The 22,675-nt window shown below is 40.0% G+C and overlaps 4 protein-coding genes across 5 annotated transcripts; 3 read left to right on the plus strand and 1 right to left on the minus strand.

Moving 5' to 3' along the window:
• The first annotated feature begins 310 nt into the window (after positions 1–310).
• On the plus strand, positions 311–11,342 carry prodha (proline dehydrogenase (oxidase) 1a). Its single transcript, XM_033646134.2, has 14 exons — positions 311–700; positions 915–1,123; positions 3,394–3,428; positions 4,311–4,460; positions 4,621–4,685; positions 5,016–5,132; positions 5,267–5,346; positions 5,482–5,563; positions 6,354–6,446; positions 6,618–6,764; positions 7,343–7,518; positions 7,604–7,702; positions 7,989–8,077; positions 9,381–11,342. The coding sequence occupies exons 1-14, from the start codon at positions 362–364 to the stop codon at positions 9,569–9,571; spliced, it is 1,872 nt and encodes a 623-aa protein (XP_033502025.1). The 5' UTR covers positions 311–361; the 3' UTR covers positions 9,572–11,342.
• Positions 11,343–12,583: 1,241 nt separating this feature from the next.
• gal3st1b (galactose-3-O-sulfotransferase 1b) lies at positions 12,584–17,470 on the plus strand. The gene is made up of 2 exons (XM_033647353.2): positions 12,584–14,542; positions 14,622–17,470. Exons 1-2 carry the CDS (start codon positions 14,418–14,420, stop codon positions 15,769–15,771), a joined length of 1,275 nt encoding a protein of 424 aa, XP_033503244.1. The 5' UTR covers positions 12,584–14,417; the 3' UTR covers positions 15,772–17,470.
• Positions 17,471–17,801: 331 nt separating this feature from the next.
• On the minus strand, positions 17,802–18,511 carry uqcr10 (ubiquinol-cytochrome c reductase, complex III subunit X). The gene is made up of 2 exons (XM_033647356.2): positions 18,347–18,511; positions 17,802–18,153 (listed from the first exon to the last, which is right to left on the minus strand). Exons 1-2 carry the CDS (start codon positions 18,485–18,487, stop codon positions 18,103–18,105), a joined length of 192 nt encoding a protein of 63 aa, XP_033503247.1. The 5' UTR covers positions 18,488–18,511; the 3' UTR covers positions 17,802–18,102.
• Positions 18,495–22,147, plus strand: zmat5 (zinc finger, matrin-type 5). 2 transcript variants are annotated; one of them, XM_033647355.2, is made up of 6 exons: positions 18,495–18,573; positions 19,793–19,966; positions 20,262–20,324; positions 20,423–20,503; positions 20,888–20,996; positions 21,104–22,147. In XM_033647355.2, exons 2-6 carry the CDS (start codon positions 19,840–19,842, stop codon positions 21,249–21,251), a joined length of 528 nt encoding a protein of 175 aa, XP_033503246.1. In that variant the 5' UTR covers positions 18,495–18,573; positions 19,793–19,839; the 3' UTR covers positions 21,252–22,147. The 2 variants fall into 2 exon arrangements, with proteins under 2 accessions (XP_033503246.1, XP_033503245.1); XM_033647354.2 differs by lacking the exon at positions 18,495–18,573 and adding an exon at positions 18,574–18,675.
• Positions 22,148–22,675: the final 528 nt, after the last annotated feature.

Genomic DNA, 22,675 nt, shown 5'->3' on the forward strand with positions numbered 1-22,675 from the left:
TGCTGAATTTGAGCACATTTTTCTGAGGATATTGCGGGCTGTTCATCATTTGTTTTTATAAATGGATGAACGTTTTCAGATTGTACTTCTTCACACAAAAAGGGAAATATTTGAAGGGGTTGTTATTTACAGTTTATTATGCAGTAGTTTTACCGCTTGAGATCGAATTGGGCTGTATGTGGCCCCTGAACTAAAATCAGTCGGGCACCCCTGCACTGGACACATGTTTAGGCGCCTGATGCAAAGCACCGTGATGTAACACGTGAGGCCCCGCCTCCGAGCGCGGAATGACTTTAAATGCGACCACCCACTACATCACAGCAAGGAAACGACTTGGTGCGCTCAGAAAGCAAAGGGCACCATGTCCTACACTAAATTCGTAGCAGCTCTTGTGAGAGCGAATCAAGGCAATGTCGGCAAAATACGCATATCACCTGGAAGATGTCGGTCCACAGTGGCATCCACCAAGAGCCAGGAAGAGAAAGATCAGCAGATAGATGGGTGCACCGTGGTGGAGGCTGTGCCCGTTGAGCTCATCAGCGAGACCAAAAATGTGAAAAACACGCAGTTAAGTAAAATCCACATTGATTTCGACAACACGGAGGAAGCCTACAAGAGCAAGCGCAACATTGAGCTGCTGCGGAGCCTGCTGGTGTTCAAGCTTTGTACCATTGACGTCCTCGTTGAGAAAAACAAACAGGTGAGCTGCTGATGTTGTTCAGAAGTTAACCTTTTGATTTAAGAACAAAAAAGTCTCCTTACCTTTAATTTTGATGAGATACTGTAAATGTATAACGTGCGCGTAATGTATGCGTAATAATTAAGGAAACAGGCAAGTAAGATGATGCATGCATGTACTGTAGGATGCACTACTGAGAGAACAACTTAACTTCTTGTCCTTGTTTTGGTTTCAGTTGATAGATCTGAGCAGGAAGTTGCTGGGTCAGTGGATGTTTGAGAAGATGATGAAGATGACCTTCTATGGTCAGTTTGTGGCCGGAGAGGACCACAACTCCATCAAACCTCTGATTCAGAAGAACGAGGCGTTTGGTGTGGGGGCAGTTTTAGACTACAGTGTTGAGGAGGACCTGACACAAGAGGAGGCAGAGAAGAAGGAAATGGAGTAAGTCATGTTTGCATCAGTAGGCTACTTTCTCATTAAGATTCAGGCTCACTGTGAAATGTTAAGATGCTTTAAACCAAGCACAGTTAATCAGTTCCAGCCCTAATGTATGCCGTATGTGCACTAGATGATTCACAAGTTATGCAACATACTTAACTTATAAGACCTATTGAGTCAGGTTTGTTTGTTTAGCCCAGAATCACCTGCCCCATGACGCAGCCAATAAGTTTGCAGGAAGGAGTTTGAACAGGCCATTTTAAGAGTGACCACCCGCCCCCACCTCGCTCCTCTGCACGCATGTTACAGTTGTAACAGGAGCTGCACACTGGGTAGACTGGACTGGGCACACTGGAATAAAAAAAAAATGTTAAAATGAATAGATATACGATAATAATACCTTTACGGTGGCATCATTATGATAAATCCACTTAAAGTTGTTTTATAGTAGAACAACTAGCATACTTACATTTAGTCATTGCCTTTACACCAAAGCATTCAAGATGTTTTTACACGTGATTTGGCACATTATCCTTGGCTCTGTGACTGTGCAGCACATACTACACTGTAGGCCTCACTAGCTAATTTAAGCCTTGGACGGGGTGGTGGGTTAAACCAAACATCATGCAGGGATATGCTTGTTAAGGGAAGTTTCACAGATCAAACATGTGGCACTGATACTTGAAATACAGGTTACAAGTCTGGTCGGCTCCCTTTAGTGTGATACTTTTCTCTCACAGGTGCCTGCAGTCTTAGTCGTCCATCTGTAAATTATCTTCTGACTCCTTTATTTACATTACAGCATTCCAATAAATTATAGCTCAATATAGTTCATTCTTATCTTATCACCTCAGGTGTGGCTTCCGTCATGTTCCTTATCAAATTAACATGAGTCACACATGGCACAGAATGTTTCATTCCAGTGAAGAGACTGTAAACAGACTGTATTTCATCTCCAGTGGGCAAATAGTGCTTCCCCCTTATTGGTTGGCTAGGACCAACACCTCTCTTTTGATTGGCTGTGCTGCTTGTTCAGAAGGGGGATGTACCACCTGCAAGGGCAGCCAGCCTTTTAGAGTAATGTGCTACATTAGTACTGTGCCAGAGCCTTTCATGGGGCACACACACGGAAGTGTTACGCAACGCACTGAGGAGGAAATGAGCTTTTTTTTTTTTTTTTTAAAGCAAGGATTATCACGCTGAGCTCAAAACATACACACGCTGAAGTGAATGGAAACACATTTTTGTTTTTAAAAATCTTATCAATTCACAGAGAGAAAAGACTGTTAGGTCCATGATGAAGACAGCACAGTGAACACAGTGGTTTGATTGTACTCTGATACATCTCTCATGTCACAACACGTCCAGAAATGGAGGCCATTATCCTCTTGGCATGAAGAGGTTTCAGCAAGACTGGTTAGATGACATTTGCCTTTCTTCAACGTAGGCAAGGCAGCTTTATTTGTATAGCACATTTCATACACCAGAGCAATTCAAAGTGCTTTACAGAGCAATAAAACATAATAAAGGATACAGATTTACAACAAAATGATAAAGCGATAAAAAGATTATTTACAATGATTTCAAATTTAGTTTAAAAAATTTAAAAACAATCCAATAAAAATCTATAGAGTGGAAAATAAAAGATTAAAAATACAAGAATAACGTTGCAGTGTGGTTTAAATCAATAAAAGTATTTGAAAAGAAAATAGACAGTACAGTGCAAGAAATTAATACATATTTGATTTAATAAATGGCAGATAAGTCTTTAAACTTAATTTAAAAGAAGTGAGAGATAGTGGGAGTTTGTTGCAGATATGTGGAGCATAAAATCTAAATGCTGCTTCTCCATGTTTACTCCTGACTCTGGGGACACAAAGCAGACCTGTCCCAGAGGACCTGAGAGGTCTGGATGGTTCATATTGTAGCAGAAGGTCTGAAATGTATTTGGGCCCTAAACCATTCAGCGCTTTATAAACCAACAGTGGTATTTTGAAGTTGATTCTCTGGCAGACAGAACTGGATTGGTGTAATGTACTTTAGACATGGAAACTTTTCCCCCCATCTTTTTATCACCGTTCAAAATTGTGTTCCCTCCCACGCTCACTGTTTGCATACTGTCTGGTTAATTAAACGATGTAAGTGATATGCGACGTTATAACACTGAGAGAAAACAGAGCCACTAGAATCTTGTTTTTATTTGTTGTGTAGGAAAGTAAACTATTTTAGGCAACTATTTTATGTTCTGATGTCATCCTGTTCTTCTTTTTCAGCTCGTGTGTCTCTGAAGCAGAGAAAGAAAGCCCAGGTTTGTATATACGTTAGAAAATAACTGATCTATTGCATGTAACATAGTGTATCTGTTCAATATCCATATGTGTTACACAACCAGCCACTGCATGCTTCACTGACTGCACAGTCAGCTCGCAACTGGTTAGAGTGAACAACTGGTTTGCTTTGATATTCAACTGCTTCAGCTTGACCTTACTGCAACACAAGTCTAGTCAAGTGTCAGGTGTTGGTATGGCAAGTCATGAGGCCATGTGCTCTAGCCTGGAGAGTACTGGTTATATCTGGATTTAGTGAGGTCTGAAGTGTCTAGTGCAGCGAGGACATGACAAGACACGTTCATGGCTCCTGTTAGAGGGTTAATGTGCTTTCTCTGGTCTTATTTTAAAGACTGATGTGATCAAAATGTTATATTTTAATGGGAAACAGCAATTTCTTGAATATATGTTCTTAGTATGACATGCTCTGGCAGTAATATTAATGATAGTAGTAGTAGTGCTATGAGATCAGGTTTAGACAGAGGATTTCAAATTCCTCAATTCAGTAATGTCTAAAATTATAAATAATATACTGTGGATATTTACATAAACCATTTTGCTTGTGATATTTATTGTCATGGAAATAAATACAGGACTGAAAACAAAAGCTTGCAGGATTAAAACAGCTCTTTTGACTACTTTTAATCTCTTGAAAACATTAATATATTTTGTTTTTCCTATAATATCTGATTATTATAGCTTAAATTGTCTCATTGATAAAAAGGCAATGGAGACATTTAACTCCCAGTGAGCTCCCAATTACTAGTAGTTCCAAATACAAAAATACAAAGAGGAAAAAAAGCTATAAATTGGTGGGTTTTTTTCCCATGTCAAGTAGCTAATGTCTCCTTCATTTCCTCCAGATGCTGATCATCGTGAGAAGAAGTACAAGGCCCATCGTCAGTTTGGAGACAGGCGTGGAGGGGTTACCAGCGCTCGTACCTACTTTTACGCAGATGAGAACAAATGTGACAGCCAAATGGAGACATTCATAAACTGCATTAGAGCCTCTGGTAAGTAGTCAGGCTTCTGAGGGAGTAATTGAGGAACATAAAATGTTAGTTTGGATATTATTAATGGCTATACAAGCCCAAACTATAGTGAAAAATACACCGCATTAAATGGGTGTGGAGTCATAAAACACAGAGATATAAAATGTTTCATCAATTTCAGGTGGAGCCTCAGCTGATGGATTTTCTGCTATCAAAATGACTGCCCTGGGACGCCCTCAGTTCCTTGTAAGTTTTGCTTCATGTCTTCAATATAAAGTCAAAGATTCAGATTTTAGATAACAGTATGAATGGCATTGATTGGCAACAACAGTGCTGCTAGATCTAACAACAACAAACCACACAGCAATTATTACGGGGTAATAGGTTAATGAAACATTAGCTGTTTATCTCTTTATGGTTTTGAGTCAGTGCCAGTGGATTAGTATGGTCATAGGTTCACATTAAGAGACAAGAGGGAGACTGTGTCAGGTCTTAACTTTCTCAGACAAAAGTTAAGTATGATTCAAATGCAGTATTATGATTTGATTGTTTATGAATTGGTGTGCGTTTGAACAGCTCCAGTTTTCAGAGGTCCTGGTGAAATGGAGACAGTTCTTTAACGTCCTCGCAGCACAACAGGGAAAATCTGAGATGATGGTTTTGGAGCAGAAGCTGGAGCTGGAAGAACTCAAGGTGTGTTTTGCCTTTGGCGTCTAATACAGGTTCATGCATGTTCATCCATAACTGGTGTCCTCAAATAACGTGTAATTGTTTTGTAGGTGTTCTGAAGTTATGACTTTAAGAGCCATGTCTTTATTTCTTTGTAGGAAAGCTTGACAAAGATGGGTGTTGGAGCCAAGGATGACATAGAGAATTGGTTTACTGGAGAGAAGCTGGGTTTGTCAGGGTAAGTCAGCTTTTGCTTTTGATTATATACATCCATACTACAATGCCCCTGGCATTCTTGAATCCCTGTGTAGTCAGTTGGAAAACAAGGGGTGTTACATATTTTAATATATATTTTCTCACATCTTATTGCCAGAACGATAGATCTGCTGGACTGGAACAGTCTAATAAATGACACAACGACAATCTCCAACCTGCTCATGGTGCCAAACCTGGAGGTGAGTCATGTAAATATTTAGCGGTGTTCCCAGAATCTGAGAAGGGAAATAAATGCACAGACTGTGGCAGTTCAGTAAATGTTGCCCATGTACGTCGTCTTCCGTTTATATCAGTCTCATAATTTCCCATGTTTCCTGTACCCTGAGATGTGTATGATAAACACAGAAGGCCTTAATATCATCTTTAAAAGGGCGTGTTTTCAGCAGTGATACAGCATTTAAGAGCAGACACCCATTTTTGGTGATCATTTTCTAGTTCATACTTCTTAAACTGCATTTCAGACTCATCATTTTTATAGATAAATGTTATTATATGGTAAAGTAGCAGATAGTGATGTAAATGAATTAATAAAATAGATGTTAGCAAGACAACAGTGTTTGTCTCCCCATTTGAACTTGGACTGCTTTGACATATTGTGGGGGCAAGTTGATATATATCATAGCAGACATGGATCTTCTTCAACAATATAATAACCAGGGCAATATCATATCTTTTCCTCAGAAGAACACAACATAATTTGGGACACACAGTGCTCCATACATTTCTGCATAGTTGGTATGAGTCCAGTTATAATGCACATGTTAATGTAGCCAGTTCTAGTGAGGGCAGTTGTCCGATTGAAAAGGGACACTGGACAAAATGGCAGAGGCACTCATGCTGCTCTCATCCTAACTCACCCAACCCCCACTCTGCCTGCCACACACTGATATAGTTAGTGGGGTTACCCTGATCATAATGGCTTTGAAAGGAGATGTTAAACAATTCAATGTTTTGTGTGTTGCTTTGCAGACAGGCCATCTGGAGCCTTTGTTGAACAAGTTCACAGCGGAGGAGGAGAGGCAGATGAAGAGAATGCTGCAGAGAGTGGACGTTCTGGCCAAGGTGAAGATACCAAAACAAGACAGACATCTGAACCCATTTTATTGCAGTCAAACCTGGTTCGAGGAAGTCAAATAAATCAGAAGTGAATTGTGTTTGCTGAAGTGACAAATCTGTTTGTCACCTTAAGAGCTTGTGTACATTAAGTAAATATTATTTTTCTCTGCGCCCCAGCATGCTGTGGAGAATGGAGTAAGGCTAATGGTGGACGCCGAGCAGACGTACTTCCAACCAGCTATTAGTCGGCTGACCCTGGAAATGCAGAGGATATTCAACAGAGAAAAGCCAATCATTTTCAACACCTATCAGTGTTACCTCAAGGTAAGACCAACACTCTGTGGGGAAAAAGTAGGCGTACACAGGTTTACAGCATCAGCGGCACCAGTGTGTCTGGCATCATCTAACGTGGATGAGATAAGACAATATTCGTACAGCATTCATACATTCAGTGGCACTTTTCATGGAGTGTTGAACACATAGCATTCCTGGACTTTAATCCATGTTGCGTAGACAGATGTTTGAGCATGTTGCTGGTGTTTCCACCCTTTCTTGAAATTATAATTTGATTGACGTTACAAGCACTGTCGTCATCTCTCCACATAAAAAGAAGCCATGCTTTAGGCTGTGACTCCTTAACGTTGAAAGATGCCAGCAGTCTAGACACACGGGTTTGGCGTCATTGTTTTACAGAGCACAACTATTGGAATAACATGCAGGCACTGACAAAAGTAACTGATAAGCTCAGAGGCATGTGATGTCTATGTTTGTGATTGTGGAACCAGTTCTTGATATCCATCCCTAGGAATCATCACAGCTGACTTCTGTACTCATAGAGGTACCCTGCACTGTAAGGATGATTTGAAATAGTGATATCCTTTTATGTTTTTTAATTCTCCTAGGAAGCCTATGACAATGTAACCGTGGATGTCGAGCTGTCGCGACGGGAGGGCTGGTACTTTGGTGCCAAACTGGTTCGTGGAGCCTACATGTACCAAGAGAGAGACAGGGCCAAAGAGATTGGCTACGAAGACCCAATAAACCCAGACTATGAGAGCACCAACAGGATGTATCACAAGTGAGTTTTCAATTGTTATCAAGACCCTTGATGGCGTCGCTAGAACATGTCTAAATCCTAATCATCCGTCTTGTCATTCATCCAGGTGTTTGGAGTATGTGCTGGAGGAGATCGAACACAGCAGGAAAGCAAATATCATGGTTGCGACTCACAACGAGGACACGGTTAAATTCACCCTAGAAAAGTACGTATTATCTCAGGCCTGCATGACAACTTCAAACTTCCATTTGGCATGTACCATGGGCAAAGTGTTTGAACACAAAAGCCTTAAACCTCTCATTTACGGATTAGGCTTAATGGTTTAAACCAATGATCAGGATGTTGAGTTCAGTGAAACATATTCTTTGTTAACTTTCCAAACCATTTAAAGGCTTTACAGAATGAGATTGTCACATGAAGGCTTGAATACCACTCTCCAGCTCTTATTATGTAACAGCTCTGTAATGTACTTTTTTCCCCTGTTTTTTCAGGATGAATGAAATGGGCCTGTCACCCACTGAGAATAAAGTTTACTTTGGACAGCTGCTCGGCATGTGTGATCAGATCAGCTTCCCACTAGGTATGTTGCCCTCCAGCTCTGATTCTAAAAGTAAACAGCGAGTTATGGAATCATGGAGACTTACATCACAGAGTCATGTGGTCAGAGAGGCTCCACTGACACGTAGTCCCTTTACGCGTCAGCTTTTCGACACTCACACGGCCACTGACCTTACAGATATTCTGTCCAATCTATTGATATCTTGGGAGCAAACAACTCCAGGGTCTCAGTGTCCTTATTACCAAAGCTCAGCACGCTATCAGTCTGCACAGAAACACATCACCATGCAAAGGGTTAGAGGTACACATTCAAGAAAACAGTCAGTATACGTCTGTGCATAGTAGCTCTTTGTTTCTCTGTATAAAAACTCTCAACAGTCAGTCTAAATGTATTATGTAAGTGAGATACAGAAGACAAATAGGTAACATTTCAACCTCCTGATTAAAATTGTTAATGCCATAGCAGCCTTAACCTTCCCTCCACTAGTGAGACATACTGGCTGGTTTGACCTTGTCATATCGCTTGATATGTAATATCAAAACCCTGTTTTTACCTATCAGTGTTATCTCAATACATTTAATCACCACAAGTACATTTCTAAATAAAGTAAATAATGTTTTAAAGGAACAGTGTGCAAGATGTCGGAAGATTTAGTGACATCTAGTAGTAAGGATTGCAGATTGCAGCCAGTTGAAACATTTCTTGATTAGAATTCTTTCAGTGTTGTTGCTGTTGTTCAGGAGGTTTTAAGGTGAGCCTAATTATCTGCAGAGGTCTCTTCCTCTCCAAAACAAACAGACCAGGTGATTAAAACCAGTAAAAACACTGAATAAAGCAGTTTCATGTTAAAAAATAAGTGTTTTTCCAATGATCTCATTCCCGAGGGGCTGCTAACTATGGTGGCAAATGGCCCTATCTTGAGCCAGTATTTAATTGTCCATTCTGGGCTTCCGTAGAAATATTTCGGTGCAACATGGTGGACTTCGTGGACGAGTACCCGCTACCTATGTAGATATAAATGGCTCATTCTATGGTAACAAAAACACAACAAGTCTTATTTTCAGGTGATCATACACTAAAGAAAACATACTTATAATATTATATTCCATTTCTGACAGTATATCCCCCTAAATCCTACACACTGGACCTTTAATTTACAGAGTAAACACTGAGTCAGTTTTGACAGCAAGTGTCTTTGTAGCACAGTTAACTTTATGAACTCATCTCAGCTCAATGTGTATGTTGGACATACCAGCTAAACACATCACATGGAATGGAGATAGTGGATATTGATTCATGTTTTTCTGCTCTGTGTTGAAATTAGGCCAAGCTGGTTTCCCAGTCTACAAGTATGTTCCATATGGCCCAGTCAATGAGGTCATCCCTTACCTGTCTCGCCGTGCTCAAGAGAACCGCGGCTTCATGAAGGGATCCCAGAGAGAGCGCAGCCTGCTGTGGACTGAGCTGAAACGCAGGATGCTGGGCGGACAGATTTTCTACAAGCCTGTCTACTGAGGCACAGGACCACAACATACTAAGTGCGGTACATCTGTAATCATTCCACCATCTTAACCAGCTTACTGCTCCCTGTAGAGGAAGATTCATGTCCTTCCTTGGCTTGTTAGGCTGCACAATATGGAGGAAGGTTTTGCCATTTCAGTGACAGATATTTTATGTGTTGTATGGTTTGCGATGTTCATTTTAGCAGTATATTTAATACAGGAGTCTTTAAAACATCACCACAGTGTTACATTGTGGAGATGTTTGTGCTGCTGCGTTAAGAAGAACTGATTTAGTTTTTTGTCTGAATCATAAGTTGTTTATTTAACTCATCAGAATCAACACATTTATCATCAAATATTTATGCTTCTAAACACTGATCCTTTCTGACATATAGCATGGAATTATTCAGTAGAGGCTAAGAAAAGTTTATGTGTATATATGGTTACCAAAGGTGGCTTACTTGTATATAAATATACAGCATTTGCCCTGTGCTTTGTCATGGTACGTTTTGTCCAGTGTTAACTTAATTTTATGTAACTGTCACTGAAAGTGCCTCATGATTGTTTTCATAAGATTAACTGGAAGCAATCAGCGACTGTACAACTTAGGTTTGTTTATGTACACTCCTCTGACGCCTGCTCATTGATGTTCCTAAGGGTAAGAGCAGATGAAATGTTAAGTTTTACAAAATGAAACACACAGTTTCTAATTGTAAACTGTTAAGGTTAATGTGTTGTGGATGTGTGGAAATGAGCCAGCCACCTGTGACGTGGAAATGACTGTTTGCAGTACCAAATCCTCATTTTGCGTCCGACAAAACAAACTCCATTTACTGTCTACTGAGCGGTTCGAGGCTAAAGAGTGACTCAGTGTAATCCATTTCAGTGGATCATTCACGTCTAGTGTGCTCTTATACTTGACAAGTGCCAGATGGCCCCGACGACATAATTGTCCGAAATAAAGAGCATCTCCTGCTCGTCAAACAGAGGCAGATGTTCAAATCAGAAAACCAGGAACTGTTACGCCCCGTGTACCAAAATGTTCCAAAAACATGCTGCGGTTACTGCTGTGAATTTCGAGGAAAAATGCCTCCAAGTATTCTGAGAACACCTGCGCTGTTGCATAAGCTGCACTGGAGGAGAAGTGGCCTGTGAGGTTAATTTGTTTTGGTGGGAAGATTTCAGAAAGACTGGTTGTGTCAGTATCTCTGGTTTCAGTGCTGCCCAGTGGAGTCCTCTGAAAGGTTTTGGAATGAATGTATTATAAATTGATAAGTTGTTTTCTGAGGACTGGAAATGAATACTGTAAAATTTTCTTACACCTTTGTAAAAGGCATTAAACTAAAACAATGAATCCTTATTGTAAAGTTAAATAAAATATACCGGGTGTTTTGGGACATGACAAAAGTCAATAGTCTTAAAGTAGGTCTGTGTTGCCATTGTGACATAATTTCTAATGCTTGTATTTTACCCTACATCAGTGTTGCCATGAGAATTTGACATAAAGCCATAAAAACATGAAGTCAAGTCAAATTTTAACACCATCAGAATAATCAAGTTGCCCTTATGGTGTGGATGGTTGAGTTTTTGAGTGGTAACCTGGTAACACTGGGTCATTTGAAATATTTTTTATAGAAATACTGGTTTTATTTGAGTGCATTTCATGTTGTTTTTCTTTTTAGTTTTTCTCCGTCATCACTGCTGTATTACTATACCACATTTTGTACAGTTGTAATATACATGTAATTTTTGATTAACACAATAAAATACGGTTGACATTAAAAGCATGTGTTGGAAGTTAATTTGAACAGCACTGAGCTGTAAATATGTTAAGTTTTTGTTCAAATAAACACAAGAAATTTGTGCTCTAGAAAAGGATCAGCACTCAGTGAATAACCTCCTAAGCCCTATGATAAGCTATTATGGCCCAGACCAGTGAGCAGTGATAACTAACATGTCTTTGGGGTCATCGGGTGGGAATCTCCTTTCACCAGTGTTTCGTCTAGTTGGTCCCACGACACCTCCAGGAGGCTAGACAGTGATCTCTGACGTCCCAGAGACACTCCCCTAACGCCAGCTCTCACTGCTCCCCGCACTGACCCAACAACCTCCTTTACCTTACTTACACATGGCTTTCTCAGCCCAAACAGCACTGCCACCTCCAACAAACCCAGGCTCCGTTGATGCGAACTCCAGGTAGCGACCGTGCCGATACTACCTTTCCTAGCACATTCACCATACTCTATTTCACATGCTACGTATCACAACTCCAATATAAGCTTAAGTTAAAGGAGATAGAGAAGATAAACTCACAGGCTTTCTCAGCCCAAACAGCACTGCCACCTTCAACAAACCCAGGCTCCGTTGATGCGAGTTCCAGGTAGTGACCGTGCACATTCACCATACCCTATTTCAAGTTAAAGTTAAATTGTTGGGGAGGATTTGTGGAGTTGGAAAACTCAGAGGTTGCATACAAGAGATAAGATAATATAATAATTCATTCTTCCCGCGAAGGGGAAATTTGCTACATTACAGCAGCAACAGGATTGAGAGTGCAAACAGGAAGCATCGGTAGAAAAAATACAAAGCAATATATAAGCACATAAAATAAGTTAACTATACAAAAATGAGCAATATGATAAGGAGGCATCAAAAAGAAGCAGAATATAATAAAGAAACAGACTGAATGGCTGATTTTACATTATTGACCAATGGAAGTATAGATATTGCAGTTTAACAACACTGATATTGCACCTGAGTGATTGATTGTGAGCAGTAAAAAAAATAAAAGCAAGATACAATGTTAAATAGACCATCTGAGTGGCAGAATTTACATTATTGCATGTATCAAGTGTAGATATCTCACAGTAAATACAGATACAGATATTGTACATGAGTGATGATTGAATATTGTTGATACAGTATTTTATTTAAGACAGTCTTTGCTGCTTTAAAGTTTTACAACTCCATCCGCTGCCCTAACTATAGCACCCCAGACTGGATCAACACAACCCTTATCTTCTTTCGTAGTGACATAGCTGTGGTTGTCCTCCCTGACGTAATCTGATGTCAGTGACATCAACAACTACACTCACTGTCACACAGATGCCAGTGAGCCCCCTGTGTCAAGTCGATGTGACCTGCTAGATAAGGGGTGACAAAGCCCTGATCTAACAGGTAAAAGATAAAGACCTACTTCAATTCTTTAAGCAGATTTGTCACGCAACAATCTGTCATGGTTACAACAGTTGTGTAGAGATGTACCATTCAGCAGACGCCTATTTTACAGACCAGTTCAGCCTCTGTGGGAGGAGAGTTTACATCTGACTTCTTTTAGCCCTCACAGCCAATGAGATATGGCTTCAGGTGTGTGTCCAGTACTCCGAACAATAGAGGGTTCTCTTTCACCTGGTCGCAAAGCCTCATAACGACACTTCTGATGCTGTCATCTGCAGGTAAATAACGCTCTTTGCTCGTTTGTCTTCCACACATATGTTCACGTATTGTATCTGTGATTTGGCATGTTGTTTATACCCAGGCTGTTCTGATAATCACAAGGAGCTTAAATTTTCTTAATGGGTCATAAGAATTGTTATTTCAAGTTAAAGTTCAAGTTAAGTTTCATGTTGTATATTATTTAATCAATTTGTCTTTTATAACCGCAGCTGCTCTGAGACGTACATACGACTCTCATCAAATGTAACAAATCAACTACATATATGACTGTCAGCTTTATCAGAAGTCAGAGCTGGAATGCAAACTGACGCACATTGTCCACATGACATGAAGCATGAGCATATGTCTAGTGTCAAACATTTGATATTTAGCCATTTGCGCTATGAGCACTATGCTGTTTTACGGTGCTTGTGTCTCAGCTGTGTTTTGCATGTGCCTCTTTTGTGTTTCTATTTCTGCTGTTTCTGCTGTGAAGGTAAGTTAAGCACCGTAAACATGTTTATGGTGTAAACATGGGGGCCGTGGTTTTATCTGACAGAAAGAATGATGCAGCAGTTTTCTTGCTTATCTGTTATCTCCTCTGTTCTCATTCTTCCGTTTATCATGTAGATTTTCTTTTAAACTCATCTGTGAAAAACATTAAATTCAAATGGGTCAGGTGCGCTTTCTGTAAATACATAATAATGACTCGGCTGTATTGGGGGATGAGGTGAGGTAAGGGGGTAATTAGGTGGCCCGTGTGCAAGGATTGCTGCAGGGAATTACTACTGTTTATGAGCTTTGTGTAGCTGCTCGTTGAGTTTGTGAGAACACAACAGTTACACAGCAAAATCAAGCAAGGTGTGCAGGAGTGTAACTTATGTGGGGGGGGGGGGCACACTTTTTGAGAAGGCAGTATTGGGATCTAATGTCACATAAACACACAGCACCCACTCAAGCTCCCAGTCCCCCATCCAAATCCCCCTTCCCTCTCCTCTCGTGCTCACTCAAAGCAATTCTGCAGCCAGAAGCTCAGCAGAAACATTACCAATGTCCAAGTGGCTGCGGCTCAAGAGGCAGAGTGGGCTGTCCAGTACTCAGAATATCAGTATTTCAGTCCCTGGCTCCTCCAGCCTACGTGTCAAAGTAATCTTGGAGAAGATACTGAACTCCAAACTGAGTGTGTGAGAATGTTGGTGGCCCCTTGTAACCTTGGCCTTGTGAATGTGTTAATGTTGCATGTAATGTAGAAGCACTTTGAGGGATGGGAAGCCCAGAGAGGTGCTTGCCACATGCAAACCCCTAGCTAATGTTACGTTATGAATATTCCTAGTAAGATCATGTTGGAACATCGATACCGCTTTGTAAATGTCTTCACTGTCTTGTCTTTTTAATGTCATTTTCAGGCTCCTGTTTTGGTGTTAATGATGTCTGGTATCAAAAGAAAGAAGTGTACACTTTTAACATGGAGGACAGTTCTCTGGGTTTTATTGACCAACATCATGCTGCTGCTGTATTGCCTGATGAACACAACCCAAGTAAAGATCAGGTAAAGATTGAAAAAGACAGCATTATTTTATTGTGTAAAGTCTGTTATGTGTTTGCTGATCCATATGTTTTATTCACAGGGGCTCAAAACAAGACACGTGTCCTCTCAGTATGGCCAAATTTTTAAAGAAAAATGTGAGCACACCTTCTCAGAGCAGAGAAGCGTGCTCCCCCACATTCAACGTCATGTTCATGAAGACCCATAAAACTGCCAGCAGCACCATACTCAACATCCTCTTCAGATTTGGAGAAAAGCACAAGCTTAAATTCGCCTTCCCCGATGGGCGCAACGACTTCTTCTACCCGTCGCCTTTCCTGTGCTCCCAGGTGAAGGACTACAGGCCTGGAGACTGTTTCAACATTGTTTGTAACCACATGCGCTTCGACCATCAGGAAGTAGCCAAGCTCCTGCCTTCAGACGCTGTGTACATCACCATCCTACGTGACCCAGTGGCTCTCTTTGAGTCGTCCTTCCACTATTATCACAGAGCAGTTCCTCTCACGTGGAGGATCAATGGAGAGAACAAACTGGCGGAGTTTCTAAACAGTCCTCAGACCTTCTACAGCCCAGAGGCCTTTAACTCATTCTACCTTAAAAATCTGCTCTCTTTTGACTTTGGTTTTGATAACAATCTGGAGGCCGATGATTCTCGTGTAATGAGGAATATTCATAACTTATCAAAACGTTTTGATCTGGTTCTCGTAGCAGAATATTTCGAGGAGTCTCTTATCCTGCTTAAGGACACACTGTGTTGGACCATGGAGGACATACTATACTTTAAACTCAATGCTCGCAGGAGCTCATCTGTATCGCGTCTTACCTCTGAGTTGAGAGCCAAAGCTTTACAGTGGAACGGAGCTGACTGGAGACTCTATCAGCACTTTAATGCTACCTTCTGGGCCAGAGTGGAGGCGTACGGGAGAGACAGAATGGAACAGGAGGTAAACGAGCTGAGGAGACGAAACGCTGAGATGAGGGCCATTTGTATCGAGGATGGAGGTGCAGTTGAAGCCCAGAACATTCAGGACAGACGCTTCCTGCCCTGGCAGCCAGTTGGAGAGTCTTCAATTCTCGGATATAACGTGAAGAAAAATATTGATTCGAGATTCAGGACAATCTGTGAAAAAATGCTCACACCTGAAATACAGTACTTGTCAGAGCTGGGCGTGAGCCTGTGGCTTACTAGACTGTGGGGTTGGTTTAAGGATACTGTTTTTAGTTTGACTTGAATTATGACATTTACAGTGAAAACGTTGTAATTTATCCTACAACATGTGTGTTTTTCAGTTTTCTTCTGAACAATGCATCCATAACGTTACTTCAGATGTGTCACCTAGAAGCTTTATTACCCTTCAGCACCTCAGACACCTCATAACATCTTGGCCATAATTGCTCTTCACAGTTTGTTGTATCTTTCATCATTGTACACTCCATAAAAATAATGTGTTTACACTCTTTTAAAACTGGCATGAAGAGTAAACAGTAAGACTCCCCTATGCACCTAAGTTGTAAATGTCTGCAGCTGATACTCGCCTCCATGGTAAGGTTTACATAGTTACTGCTCCAGCAATGTTGCGCAAAGCTTATTTGCTTGATTTTCCACTGCAAGAACAAATGTTTCCTCGCCCTGGTGCAAATTTTCCATTGAACCCAGAGGAATGAAATCAGGGCGTGCCATCTATCACTAAGCAATCAGCTACTATGTTGTTGAGAGTGGTTCTTGTAATTCAGTGGGACGGGCAATGCTAGTGTGCCCCCTAGAGGCCTGAGGCTCAGGTGCAGTTTTATGCAATGAATTTGAATAGCTGTGGCCTTGCCTGACCCTGTCAGTCCAGTTTACATGTCTTCATCATCAGCAGTAATGATGGTTTGACATGGCAAAACTTTTTATGTGGGTACATTTTAATTTCAATTTAGGCATAAGCCAATGATAAGTGATTTTTTGGTAAAAGGTGGCAGCTACTTTTTGCTAGTTTGGCCAGGCCAGTATAAGCTATACTTTTGACTGATAGCCTTAGATTTCCAACACCATCTTATACCTTGACCTGCAGGTTAATCTGAATAAGCTTCATCATTTCATGCCAAAGGAAAAGTTGAGTTTAACAATTTAAGTTTCTTTTCATTGCAATATTTGTGGTGCATATAGACATTTTTATAACCCATCTCTAATGAAGATTGTCTTCCCATACAAATATAAAATGTCATCCTTGAGCTTAAGATTCCGTATTATGTATGTACTTGAAGCTAATACAGCAGGCACATCTAACTGCAGAGACCTTATGTACAGTATTGTGTGCACAAGGAATCATTGTTAAGGCTCATACACTGATTACTGGTATCACTGAAATCTGCCAGCCTGGCTGTCCTGTTTTTTTTTTTTTGTAAATGATTTTTGTTGTAAACTTGCTTGAAAATATGCTATGTAAACAAAGGGTGTATTTATAACTATTATTTTTACTTATCATATGAAGGCTTACTGTTTGGTTGTAATATAGTACATGTGGAAACAATGAGCACTTGTCTGTCCTCCTCACACCATTCTGTGGCATTTTTGTCTCAGAATCCGGCCGTGGCCTTTGCTGCTTCTTAAATGTTCCTTTTTTTTGCCATCTATAGCCTCTAAATAATGTCCCTTTTCATTCAGGTGATTTTTGTACAGAACATGTACTTGTATGTATGCAGCCCATTGTGATAAAATGCCATGTAACTTGATTTCTAAGCCTCCACCTTGTGTTACGTGTTCATTTTCTTGGTGAAAAATATTGCAAGGTTGTTAATGACAGTGACAAATAAAGCATGATTTTGTGGTTTAAAGGCACAGCTACAGCAATTTGGAAACACATAATGGTTAAATAGTGAATGCAAAGTGATGCTTTCATTGGAATACAGTCTTTTGTCTGCCCACTTGGACATTTGAATTCCCTCTGAGCTCAGATACCATGCTGTCATAACACTGCAATTTTGAAATGACATAATAAAAGGTACATAAAAATCTAAAAACAGCCACAGACATATGAAAAGGACTGCAAGTACCCATCCACTGTATATTTTGAAAAAGCTTGCACACATGCAGTTCAATGGAAACATCAGTTTTACTAAAGATGGGCTGCATTATGCATAGGGTGTAAAGAGTGTGTGTTCTGATGAAAATACCACTAAAATTAAAGTATTACCAAAAATCAAGTAAAATGCATTGACAATCCTTACACTGACACATGCATGTCATATTCAATATGATAAATTAAAACATGGCAAGATCTTTACGACATTAACATATGTTTAATTTAACCATTTACAATCTTTGAGGGGAACGAAGGCTTTAAAAACAACAACAGGAAGGGTTAGAGGACGAGGTGACAGGAACCACTGCTCCATCTTCATGGTGGTCTGGACAGTCAGTCAGCTCCCACAGGTCCTCCAGTTGCCGCTGCCAGCCTGGGCATGACTATGAGCACATTGTCCATGTTGACTGATGCTTGTTTCAGGTATGGAGTCCAGAAGAATGGATCAGGGAAGTGTGTCAACAGTTGCACTTTAGCCTTAGGTAACCCCGCGGCGTCCTATTCCTCGTCTTGGTTCTCGTAGTTGTGTTTGATGTGTTTCCATAGTTTCTATAATAAAGCAATACTGGATAACGTTAGACATTTCCCGTGAGCACATAGATTATATCAGCAAGCAGTTGTAAAATGACGCGACTGTTCCTCTTAGCGGGCAAGCTAGGTTAGCTAATGCTAACGCCGCTTCGCCCTCTGCGTACAAGGTCAGGATAAAACAAGCATTAAAACACCAAGAAGACGCACTTACCCCGCGATTCATTTGCTCAAAAATCGCGTCGCCACCTTGGTCAAATATTCGCTCGAAGAAGACCGCTCCAACCATGATGGTTAAAGCGAAAGAAGACGTTCTCCTGAAGAGCAGATTGTAGACAGACTTTGCCAGCGCCATGTTGGTGGAATAACGCAGTGCGCAGGACCGGAAGCTGAGTCAAAATGCTTCGCTTTTCGCTTTATGACCCTGCAAAGATGCCGTATGTAAGTATTTCCGTTTTGTTACTAACGTTAGTTAACTGCAAACTGTACGTGGTCTTCTTTAAAAAGCAAACATCTTAGAAGGATCGCATTGTTTCGCCAATGGTTTGTGCTATTTCCAGTTTAAATTCAGTAAACATAGGGATTGAAAGCAAACCTTAATCCGTTGGGCAATAACATTAACTGTAAAAAAAAAATAGCATGCGAGCTAACGTTAGCTAACTATCCAACGCTAACAACGCTACGAGCGAACGCTGGGTAATCTGGGGGAGTAATTGCCCGAGCATCAAACTACTGGTTTACATACTCAGCATATATCTAAACAGTCTAATACCTTAAGAATTTGATATTTAGAGTAAGACAGGAAGTCACACCAAGGCAAAAATAAATGCACCTCCATAACTAAACCATAACTAAACCATTAGATGGCAGCAAAAGATGGCTGCCATTTCCACTTGTTCTTGTTTATCCTATTGCTGATCTTCCTTGTGTTCTTGATATCAGGCTGGATCCAGTTTGTGCCTCTCATGCAATCATTTTTTGTGGTCCTAGACCAAATCTGTAATTACATGTGGGACTTTCACATAAATACAAACGTATTTGATGTGAAAGTAAACAAACAAATGAGACCAGAAATGTTTTATGCAAATCCAAGCAACCCTGCTTTGATAGGGAAGTCTCAAATGTCAAAATAGATCAATACTAGGACCATGATTAGGCCTGATTAGGTCTGTTATGTACTTCGTACTGTTTTTTCTCCAAAGGATTAGTTGATTAATTGATAAATGAATTGACTGAGATGAATTTATGAATACTTAATCTTGTTTAGATTTGAGGGTTTGCTGCTGTTTTATATTACTTTAGAACATCTTTGGGTTTTAGACTTTTGGGCAGTCAGACAAAACAAACCACAATTTGAAGATGTTGTCTTGGATCATGGGAAACTGTAAATTTGCATTTTTGACTGTTTCCTGCTTTATTTTGTATCTGTTAATCACAGAAATAATCATCAATGACAGTCTCTTTGACTAAACACCTCTTTTTGTTTTAGAAAAGCCTTTGTCTCGTTTTGTGCATAATGGAACACAACATGGCAATGCTCTCTCAGTTGATGTTGTATCATACTGAAACTATTTTGGTCAGCGCAGCTATTCCCTCACCATGTGTTGATAGAGCGGTTATTTACTGTAAATGTGTTTCATTTCTGTTCACTGTCTTTCAGTGATTTAAAAGGTGACATCTTGCTGGTTTTAGCACATAGCCTGCACCATGGGGAAGAGATACTACTGTGACTACTGCGACCGGTCCTTTCAGGACAACATGCATAACAGGAAAAAACATCTGAATGGTGTTCAGCATCACCGAGCCAAAAAAGCCTGGTATGACTATTTCAGAGGTGAGCCTTGCAATTTGTCCTTTGATGTCTAGGATGTGGTCACAATAAAAATGTAATTTCATGCTTTCTTTTTATGACATGATGTTTTAGTGTAAATGCATTTAAACTAGACAGTGATCCTGCATGTTTTATTGAACTATTGAAAATGCTAGTCTTAAACCTATTTGGGAGATTTTGATTAATGAATTAAGCATGCTTACATTTCGTTATACCATCTTGGCTGCCCACCTGTTAACTTTATTATGGAAGATTATAGAAACAACCATGGACAACACTGTCATTTTTCTTTGCCAAGACTCTTCAGCCATTCTGTATGACGAGCAAACAAAGAAACCCTGCAGGAAGTTTCTCCAAAAAGGTAACAGAATGCTTAAATGATACAGCTATCCCATAACCAGGAAATTATATTGAACACCTTTTTGTTACCCTCATTTTTTCCCTGGTTTTTATTTGCAGGAATTTGTGATTTTGGCCCGAACTGCAGGTTTTCCCACATGTCTGAAGAGGATCTGTTTAATTTAAAAAGACAGGTGGAAGGTAAGCTGAAACCAAAGGTTAGAGCTGTCTACCTTGTCATTTACACCTTTTTAAATGAACATCACAGCCACCCAAAGCAATATGCCACACATATCATTTGCAAATTTAATAGTACTATCTAAAATATTCTTTTAGCATTGCACTCACGTCACAGATGATCATCATATTCCAGATTGTTAAAAGCTCAAATGTAATGCTGCAGATGGTGCATCTGAAACAAACTCAGAAAAAAGAAAGCACTCCAAGTACCTTGGGTCAGCACTTTCTCATACACTCCCTAAAAGAAACCTAATAGTATACAAGTAGAAAGTGTCAAGAACATTTTGTGCAGAAGACTGTGTGGATTGGGATATGTTGACAGGAGTGAGCTATAATTTATTTCAGATGAGAGAAGGCACAGAGAGGGCTCTGTAGACAGAATGATACCCGGGCAAAGCATTGAAGAATGGCTCTCCAGAAGAGAAAAGAAGCAAACTGCCCTCAGTATCAAAGGGTATGCACTTTCCTTTTTGTTTCAACACTTAGTCACACATGGTTAGCATTGCTAATGGTTATTCCTGTTGATTTAGAATTCAACTGCTCAATTATTTATCCCTGCAGAGATCGGGAAAATAAGGAAGACAGCGAAGAGGGCCAAGAAGAAAGTGAAATACTTCAACAGCTCCTCTCCATCCCTGACCTTCCACCCTCTCTCCTACCGCCTCCTCCAGGCGGATGGAAAGTCACAGAGAACACAGAGTGGGGGTGAAAGATTTCCACATCACTTTAAAGTGGATATGGGACATTAATAGGAGGAGGAATGGCATAGAATAGATTTATGTTCGTATTGGAAGGTTTGTCAGTTTGAAATGAAGTTTTAAGTTGAGTCCAAAAGGAGATTGTTGCCATTTCTCTTCCTCAAGAGTGAACATTTTGTGTGCCGTACACTATAGGTCCTGTCTGTTTCATGAAAAATAATTTTTAATTTATTACATTTTATTTAAGATGTCAAGTTTCTTGAGTAAGAATTACATGTAACATTAAAAAATAGCTGATTTAAAATGAGTAAAAGTTTGTATTTACACACATTTTTAAAACACAATAAAAGTAAATCTGAGATTAACGATTCCCACACAAGCAGTGCATAATAATCCTCATAACTGACATCTTGGCAGTGTGTTGTTGATTGCTCCACCAATCTGGAGTCGAGTGCCTTTACCGTGAAACTCCTCTGAGGAGTTACATTTGATGCCGTGCAGTCCCAAAAGGAGCGGAGGATTGCTGAGCAGATGGAAATAATTTTTTGTTTATTTTTAATCCTCTGCTGCGTCACCGGGGGAGTCACTGATCTGACTGCATTTTATTTGTAACCCAGCCAACTGAAAACACCATTTTACTTCCTAAATAGTAAAGGTTGCAAACTAATGATCTGGATTAAGCTTCATGATGAAAGTTTTTCTTAGATAGAAAGTTTGTTGAGACACTATTATAAATAAGCCTCATGTAGATCCCTTGGATTTGTGACTAAGCTATGTATAATTGTCACTGGCCTTTTAAAGTCCTCTAATAGGTTATTCCTCATAACTGGGCTTATGCTGAGATATATATACTTGTACCTAATGCAGTGTTTACAGCAGAATCCTCATTAAACGGCTGTGAGTATTCTTTCTGTTGTGTATCATTTTCTCTAACTTGCACTCTGCTTTCTTGGCCAGAATATGTCTGACTTTAACTTAATTTAACCTAAGTACATGCTTAGTTAAAGGTACCATAGTAGTGCCATGGAGCAGCAAGGACACGTGCACATCCAGCCTTGGTTTCAGGCTATTCTGCTTTTCAACAATTGGTGGCGATAATAAGGAAACCAACAGAGCAAAGTGCCAAACAAAGACAGCACAGAAGAAGACTGACAAAAGCAAAAATGGATGTTAACATTGAATGATTTTATGAACATATAAAAATCAGCTTTAAAATGTTAAATGAGGAAGTAAATGCATGCAACATGTTTGTAAGATCTCAAGGATATGCAGTGCATTTTGGTGAGAGACACGAAATGAAAACAACTCCTCGTAGTTTACAAGAAAACACCATATGAAGTACCTTTAAAGGTTCACTGTGTAGGATTTAGTAGCATCTAGCAGTTAGGGTTTAGGACTGAAACTTCTACTGTGTGCCATGTGTGTACAAGAACTA

This window comes from Epinephelus lanceolatus, chromosome 19, assembly GCF_041903045.1.
Source record: "Epinephelus lanceolatus isolate andai-2023 chromosome 19, ASM4190304v1, whole genome shotgun sequence".
NCBI lineage: Eukaryota > Metazoa > Chordata > Actinopteri > Perciformes > Serranidae > Epinephelus > Epinephelus lanceolatus.